Source organism: Oryx dammah, unplaced genomic scaffold, assembly GCF_014754425.2.
Source record: "Oryx dammah isolate SB20612 unplaced genomic scaffold, SCBI_Odam_1.1 HiC_scaffold_23, whole genome shotgun sequence".
NCBI lineage: Eukaryota > Metazoa > Chordata > Mammalia > Artiodactyla > Bovidae > Oryx > Oryx dammah.
Window position 1 is genome coordinate 11,689,178 of NW_024070207.1, and position 8,866 is coordinate 11,698,043.

General features: G+C 44.7%; 1 protein-coding gene across 1 annotated transcript in view; it reads left to right on the forward strand.

Annotated features, from left to right (window-relative positions):
• Positions 1 to 6,562: 6,562 nt before the first annotated feature.
• The window catches only part of ESX1 (ESX homeobox 1), a 5,599-nt gene continuing 3,295 nt past the window's right edge, over positions 6,563 to 8,866 (forward strand). The window contains exons 1-3 of the mRNA XM_040264979.1: positions 6,563 to 6,626; positions 6,823 to 7,210; positions 8,340 to 8,385. Of these exons, the coding sequence (XP_040120913.1) occupies positions 6,563 to 6,626; positions 6,823 to 7,210; positions 8,340 to 8,385 (498 nt within the window). The remainder of the gene's footprint in view (positions 6,627 to 6,822; positions 7,211 to 8,339; positions 8,386 to 8,866) is intronic.

Consider the following 8,866-nt stretch of genomic DNA (forward strand, 5'->3'; position numbering starts at 1 on the left):
TATGGAACTTAGAAAGATGCTAACAGTGACCCTGTATGCGAGACAGCAAAACAGACACAGATGTAAACAACAGACTTTTGGACTCTGGGAGAAGGCAAGGGTGGGATGATTTGAGAAAATAGCATTGAAACATATATATTACCATATATGAAACAGATGGCCAGTCCAGGTTGATGCCTGAGACAGAGCGCTCAGGGCCGGTACACTGGGATGACCCTGAGGGATGGGATGGGGAGGGAGGTGGGAGGGGGTTCAGGATGGGGAACACATGCACACCCATGGCTGATTCATGCGCATGTATGGCAAAAACCACCACAATATTGTCAAGTAATTAGCCTCCAATTAAAATAAATAAAGTAACTTAGAAAAAAAAAAAAACTCTCCAACCCCCCATTACTCTCAAGATGAAACCCAAACTCCTAAATATATATTTCAAAGCCCAAGTCTACCTCTGTCTCTTACTAGCTGTGCAAACTTGAGCAGGTCAAACTCTCTCACCCTCAGTTTTCTCATTTATTATAAAGTGGAAATAATAATGCCATAAGAATATGTAAACTGATGCTCATGAAAGCATTCTTTAAATTAGGAACTTCTAGACACATGCAAGGAACTATTACCACATTTCAATCCTGGCTCCCATGTCTCCCCTAGTTCATCTCCAGCCAACTGAACTATTTTCTGGCCCACAAATATGCCCTTTCTGTGTCATCTTCATTTTGAGCTATCTGCCTAGACTCTCTCTCCAATCTCTGAACTCTACCCACTGAAATTCTTCCCACAAATTATTCATGCCCAAAAATGTACTTGTTATAAAATAGGGGGGGAAAAGGGGAAAAAAAAGTTTACCAGTGGGGAAAATGATTTAAAAAATTGGTAATTCAGAATAGTGCTTGAAATCTATTCATTCATTCAATAAATATTTATTGACCACTCAAAACACGTCAGGCAGTTTCCTTGACACTGAAATATTAAAGTGTCTATGGTTGGCAATAAATATTGGTAGAATGACTGAATGAGAGAACACATGAATGAATAAGAAACTGTCATACTCTACAATTTAAAAACTTTAAAGTGTAAGAAATAATTATGATATAATGGTAGATAACTAAGATAAAATATCAGATAGTTAACTGTAATACAGAACTTGTAAAAAAACACATTAAAAAAAAAAGAAAGTTGTTGTTACCACATGAGGATGATAGGCAAGGTTATGGGTGAATTTATATGATTTGATGTCATTTGTGGCTTCTTCGAGAGAAGGCAATGGCTCCCCACTCCAGTACTCTTGCCTGGAAAATCCCATGGACAGAGGAGCCTGGGTAGAGTCCATGGCATCACAAACAGTCAGACACGACTGAGCATGGACACACACAAGGTAGACTGCAAAGTACTTTCCTAAGTCATAGGAAGGATGCAGATGGTCATGAGAAATTTCCCTCTGAAGAACCCCTACGCAGCAGTAGGGGGCAGACCTTCAGAAGCTTGAGCCCAGGATGCCCTAGGCAGTGTCAAGATTCATGCATCGGTGCTTGCGGCCATTACCAGCAGTCATTCTACAAACTTTCTGGGAACACTGACCAAAGAAATTGGGCAGAGTTTTTAAGTTAATTTTTATTGGAGTGAAATTGGGTAGAATTTAAAGGAACATCATAGAATTTTATTCTTGACTCTTGGTTACAGCAAAAAAGGCCCAGCGTCTGGACTGGAATTTCATGTGCAAAAGATTCAGTTCCGTAGTACAAACCTGAAGGGTATGTGGTGTTTCAAGACAGGATAGGAAATGCAAATATCAATCACTTTTACTGCCACATAAAATTGCAAGTAGTAACGGACATCTATCTCTAGGCTGTCTTTCCTTCCCTCCGGTCCTCCCTAAAGGCTAGGACTACATATGCAAAGAGCCTCAGAGAGCTTTCCTCTCAGTCAGTATACAGACAGTCTTAAGAGTCTGAAGGAATTACAGAAAACTATGGTTCTCGCAAAGGTAGGTATGAAACACCTCCATATGCCCCTTATATCTATGCTTATTCTTTTTTTTTAAGAAGCCAAAGTTTTGGCTTTTGACATAAATGAATAATCTATGTATGATAATTAATAAAAACTGACATCACATCACTTGTGTTTCATCAGAAGCCACCCCACTCTTCCTGTCAGTCTTTTTTGTGGTGGATTATCAGGGATACTCTATAGAAAATTTTGGTCAAGGACTGAAAATATTTCAAATGCCTAGCTAGAGTCCCCTGTAGGGAAAACTAAGAATTAGAAACCACACAGTGTTTTGAATGGACTCCTATAGGCCTCAAGGAACCAAAAATCCCTCCACCCCACCCTCACTGCTGGCCTCAGCTGGGATAGGTGACCCCACTTGCAGCAGAAATGTAATCAATGAGTACAAAATGTCCATAATGGTACAGGTTTCTTGACTGCTAGAGTCCTTAAAACCCATCTAGAGATTGATTCAGTTTACAGACAGAATCAAGATTCCTGGTCTTCATTCAAGGATCATTAGTTCCTTCACAAAGGGAGTGTTGTCCAGCAGAACTCCTCACGGATAGAGTGGTTTAACTAGAAATTTGGTTTTCAAGAGTGCATCCCTGTGTAAAACCTACTGAGGCCACATCAGCAAGTCAGACTTCAGCAAGGAGATGGCAGGCAAGTGTGCCATCCTGGTGTGGTAGTGCCAACGCCACACCTAGGTCACCTCAAGCTGCTATATGGGGATATCAGATCCATTTTATCCTAGCATTGAGCTCCTGAAGGCTGGTGCCTGATGCCTCCTAGTAAGAGAAATAAAATACTGATTCATGCTACAACATGGATGAACTCAACATTATGCTAAGTGAAAGACACAAAAGGCCAATATGATGATTCCATTTATATGAAATGTCCAGTGTAGGTAAATCTATAAAGACAGAGAGTAGATTCATGGTTGCCAAGGGATTGGGAAGGTGAAAATGGGGAGTGAGTGCTTAATGGGTACAAATTACCTTCTGGAGTGATGAAAATGTTCTGTAACTAGATAGTCATAATGATTGCACAGGATTATGAATGTACTAAATGCCACTGAATTGCACACTTAAAAATGGTTAATACAGTAAATTTTACATGATGTCTATTTACCACATAAGAAAACAACATTCATCTTTTAGTTCCATTTCTAGAAATTCTATTTGGTTCTTTCTGGTATTTATTTATTAATATATCTCCCTTGTCTTTTTTTATATCCTTTCATTTATTTAAACATGTTTCTAAGTCGTTTGCATCTGATAGTAAATTTGGAGATCTACACCTTTAGTTTATTATTTGTGCTGATAGTGGCTTTTTAAAAAACTGTGTGTATGTTTAGCTAGCTTTATCTGTGAGAGTCTTGTTAAAGGCTGAGAAGTAGACTCCTCCAGAAAGGACCAGATTTGCTCCTGCCATATATCTGGATTTGCCACTAAAAATGAACTGGGCTATGCCGATAGTATTCATTTGAACTCCAAAACCACATGAGGGCAGGCTTGTGATTGCAAACAACAAAGGCCCCTAATAAGAAAGTGAAAAGAAAATTTACACTTTTGGGAAATGGTAGAAAATACTTGCAAATCATAAAGAGTCTAGCATTCAAATATATAAAGAACTCTTCAACTCTACAACAAAAAGACAAACACCCAGTTAATAAACAGGCAAAAGGCACAAATAGAAATTTCTCCAAGGAAGATATACAATAGCCAATAAGCACATGAAAATATGCTCAACATCATTAATCATTAGGAAAATGTAAATCAAAACCATAAGTGATACCACTTCACACCCACTAGGATGGCTGTAATTTTTAAAAACCCTGAAAATAACAAAGGATGGCGAGGATATGGATAAATTGGAACCCTACCTTGCTGGTAGGAATGTAAAATAGTGCATCTGCTGTGGAAAACAGCTTGGTGTTCCCTCAAAAAATTAAACATATGACCCAGTTACTCCAGTCCTAAATTTATACCCCCCAAATTGAAAACAGATATTCCAACAAAACTTGTACACGACTGCTCATAACAATCAAAGCAGTGTTATTCATAATCACCAAAAGGTGGAAACAACTCAAATGTTCACCAGATGCAAATGCATAAAGAAAATGTGGTCTATCTGTACAATGGAATACAACAATCATAAAAATTGAGGTACTGATACATGGCACAACAGAGATAACTTCAGGTGAAAAAAGTCAGGCACAAATGTTCACAAATTGTATGACTGCATTTGAGTGAAATACACAGAATAGGGAAATCCGTAGAAAAGGTACGTTAGTGTTTAACAGGGGCTCCAGGGAGGGGGACTGGGAAATGACTGCTAATGGGTATGGAGTCTCTTTATGGGATGATGAAAATGTTTTTGAATTTGATAATAGCAATGGTTACACAACACAGTGAATATACTATGACTGAAATGACCGGGGAAGGCGATGGCACCCTACTCCAGTGCTCTTGCCTGAAAAATCCCATGGGCGGAGGAGCCTGGTAGGTGCGTGCATGGGGTCGCTAAAAGTCGGATAGGACTGAGCGACTTCACTTTCACTTTTCACTTTCATGCATTGGAGAAGGGAATGGCAACCCACTCCAGTGTTCTTGCCTGGAGAATCCCAGGGACAGGGGAGCCTGGTGGGCTGCCGTCTATGGGGTCGCACAGAATCGGACGACTGAAGCGCCTTAGCAGCAGCAGCAGCAGCGGGGGCTGCTAGTTGCAGGGGCAAGAGGCTTGAGCCAGAGCAGGAGGAGGTAGAGACCCCTGGCACTCAAGATTTTTAAAGACTGCCCAATAGCCTGCAAAATACCTTTCACCCTCCTCCACTCCTCCTGGAATCGCACCATTATTTACTCCTTTGAAATAAGACAGCAAGAACATGTTGAAAAGTACACAAACTCGCTCGTAAGCCTGCGGTCAAGTTGCCGGGCTTCCCTGGGGCTCAGTTTTCTTTGTAAAAAAAAAAAGAGAGAGAGAGAGAGAGATAATAATGGTGGTTGTAAAAAAAAGTAAACGTATGCACAGTGTCGAGCGCGGGACTTTTTTTTTTTTTTTTTTTTTGCCATGCTAAGCGGCTTGTGGACACGACTGAAGCGACTTAGCAGCAGCAGCAAGCGGCTTGTGGGAATCTTCCCGATCTTACTTCCCCGACCAGGGGTGGAACCTGTGCCCGCTACAGTGGCAGCACGGAGTCAACCACTGGACGCCCAGGAAAGTCCCAAAGAAGTGATTCTTATAACATGAAGGACGTTAAAACGTCCTGGGACACCTGCAAATACTTATTGGCTGAAGAACCAGTCTTCATTCGTGGCTTGGCCCCTTTTAATTTATTTGACACATCCGTAGGGAAAACAGCTCAGTAGTATAATTCTAGATAAATGGAGGGAGCGAAGAGGAGCGGAAATGGTAGTGGGGAATGCCTGCACTTCTGCCAGGTATACAGTACCGCCCTGGAATTAGGCGCGCTTTGGGCGCCTGCAAAGCCGCGTTCCTTAAGATGCGGAGCAACCTAGCACAGCAAATGTTGCCTGCGCCAGGAGCTGGTGGAAGGGGCCCGTGCAGCACAGGCATTCTTGGATGCACTAAGCACTTGGCAGGTTTTTACACTTGAACTCCGACGTGGGTTCATTACTAAAAATCTGAAGTCATTGGAGCTTTCATAAGAGGCGCGTGGGACATCTTGCAGCTTGCATCTGAGCACCTGGACTGCGTTGCAAACGCAAACAGCAAACTCCAGCTCCCAAAATGCACGGTGGGATCTGATTTCACAAACCCCGTGCAAAAAAAAAAAAAAACAACGGGCAAACAGCCTCCAAGCTTATCATTTCGTCTTAACCACTAGCCAGATTCTTGGACTTTGCGGATTTTGCGCGCGAATGGAGCAGAATCATATAGTCCCATCCATTCCACCAACTTCTGCTCAGAGCCCAATGCAAGAATAACTTCACCCTACTTTGCTTGGTTTGCTGGGGGTTCCGCGTCGTCCCTACCCCTACCTCTCCACCTTTTCCTCTGGGAAAACAAACCCCTCGGCATTGGTGAATTGCACGACGGTTGGGCGGATGAATATTACGCAAACACTTCTCCACGAGCTCCAGGAGCCGAAGTTTTATGCACCCCACCCCTGACCCCAAATGGCTTTTGCAATCCAGCACAGCCCCTTCCTCCAACCAAAGATTTCGTCAATTAAACTACAAGTTGGAATCACGGTTCCCCGAACAAGAGAATCCACTACCAGCACCACTCACGTGCACTCGCCCTATTTTACTCCCACGCCCTGCCCTCGCTGCGCACCCATCGGGCCCCACCCACCCCCAGCAGAGGCAATGTGAAACCTACTAGGGGGCGTCTATCTGACTCCAGCGGGTACACTTTGAACTCGCGGAAGGCAACAAAAACTCTATATAAGGCGCGCAAGCCCCAGTATCGGCGCCAGAAGAGGTCCCGGCGCCAGAAGAGCACAGCTCGAGACCGCTGGTCCCAACCCGAGCCCAGATCCTCGGGTCGCCTCACACCCAGCGCAAAGTCTGCAGAAGCGCAGGCTTTCATCGACAGCAATCAAAGCATGGACAGCAGCCACTTTGACATAGGATTCCACAACTTGGGAAGCGACGAGGGCGAACTGCATGGTTAGTGCCTAGACGGCAATGGCAGGTGCTTCGGCAAATCCCAGAAAAGGAACTTTCCCTGGGAAGGGCAGGTGGATGGGACACTGCGCAGCAGCTCCTCCTCCAACACGGCCCCGGCCCCCTGCAGCCCACGCACTGTGGGCTCCAGGGAGCCCCCCTGACCCAGTCTCTCCCTTTTGCTTTCCTCTTTTCCCAGATGTGGAACCTACCCTGATCTCGGAGGTTTTAAACGGAGTGGAAGATGAAACTCGGTCCTCACCTGAGCCGGGAGAAGCAGCTGCAGCCGCAGCCTCAAACTACTTGGGCAAGGCCGCCTCCAACCTCCTGGACGACGAAAACCGCGAGAGCGACGAAAGCCGTGACGACGACGAAAACCGTGAGGCCGATGAAAACCGTGAGGGCGGTGAAAACCGTGAGGGCGACGGCGGCGATATTGAGCCCCCGCCGCAGCAGGAGGAGCCGGTCCTGGGGCCCCGGGTTGCCGCGAGAAAGGCGCGCCGCTGCCGTACTGTTTTCACCCAGTTGCAGCTGCTGGAGCTGGAGCGAGTGTTCCACAACATTCAATACCCCGACGTGCTTGCACGGTAAGTGGCTGGCTCCGGAGACGCCCAGTTCTTCGCTGCCCCGCGCCTTCCAGGAAGCCTTAGGTTCTTTCCCAGGACCCTTCCCCCTCCTCTCCCGGGCCAAAAGCCACTTTAGAGGCTCGAGGGTGCTGGGTCTGCCCTAGCTCGCGGGGGTTGGGGCAAAGCCTGCAGAGCTTGCAGGGGTGCAAGAGAGGGGCGGGACTAGGGTGGAACAAGTAAAGCAGGGCAGATTAATATTGATTTAATTTAAAATCTTGGTAATTTGCTCATCGTGGGGCTTTGCATGCATTTTTATATTTTAAATATTGCAGTAAAACTTCATCGTGATTACTTCGCCTTTTCCACGCCATTTAAATTTTGTGCACGAGGAGAGCGCCTCCTAGCGCTCACCCTGGTCTCTCGGCCCTGCCACGTGGAGCGCTGTTTCCAGGCGGCAGAGTTTTGACCGTTAAAAAGCCCGGGCCGGAGCCCCCTAGAGTACGAAGTGGTTGTCGCTCAGTCGTGTTGGACTCAGCGACCCCGTGGGGTGTAGCCCGCCAGGCTCCTCTGTCCGTGGGATTCTCCAGGCAAGAATGCTGGAGTGGGTTACCATTTCCTTCTCCATTGAGTACGAAGGGGAATGCCTATTTTGTCCCGATAGGAATGAGGCATCAGGAAGAATTGGTGTGAGGTTTATGGGCGCCCTTTCTGGTTCCATTGTATATGTCCTTCGCCCTTGATTGCTTGGCTGATTTGGCTTGAAGTTTCTCCATGAGAGTTCACTGCTCCCTTTTACAGTAAACAGAAATACTTGGGTTTAAAATGCGGCTTTTTTGCGGGGGAGGGGGCATTGTCGTTTTACTTATTTTTACGGAGGGATCTCCGTAAAAGTGAAAAGATTTTCAAGTTAGTTCTCTGCTGTTGCACAAATGGAAAAATTAATTGAGTCATATTGAAGTAACAGGCACATTACCAGGAATTTTAATATGTATTCCCTTTTTATATTTTAATTAATGGGTGAGTTGTCCACGGGAAGACCCTCTCTAAGTAAACCATAAACCGTATTACAGAAAATTGTAATTATCAGAAACGTAAATAGTATATTTCATCCACAATCCCAAATACTGAATTTGCACTTTTCCCCCGTCAGAGAGGAGCTTGCGAGACGTCTGAATTTGGCTGAAAGAAGAGTGCAGGTGAGTAAATCTTAATTTTAAGATTGGCCGGGCAGCCATTCTAAAACATGCTTTAGGTTTTGCCCTGAAAACTCTCAATTTGGTGTGCTTTGTTGTCTTTTCCATACAAACACACACAAGGAAAAACGTAGAACACAGACCTCTCTCCTCTCTCTACACACACACACACACACACACAGTTTTTTTTTTCCAGTAAATAAAGTTCATCTTCTAACACTGGCATCCTACATATACACACACACACACACACACACACACACAGTTTTTTTGTCCAGTAAATAAAGTTCATCTTCTAACACCGGCATCCTACACACACACACACACACACACACACACACACAGAGCTTTTTTTTCCAGTAAATAAAGTTCAACTTCTAACACTGGCATCCTAACATACACACACACACACACACACACACACACAGTTTTTTTGTCCAGTAAATAAAGTTCATCTTCTAACACCGGCATCCTACACACACAC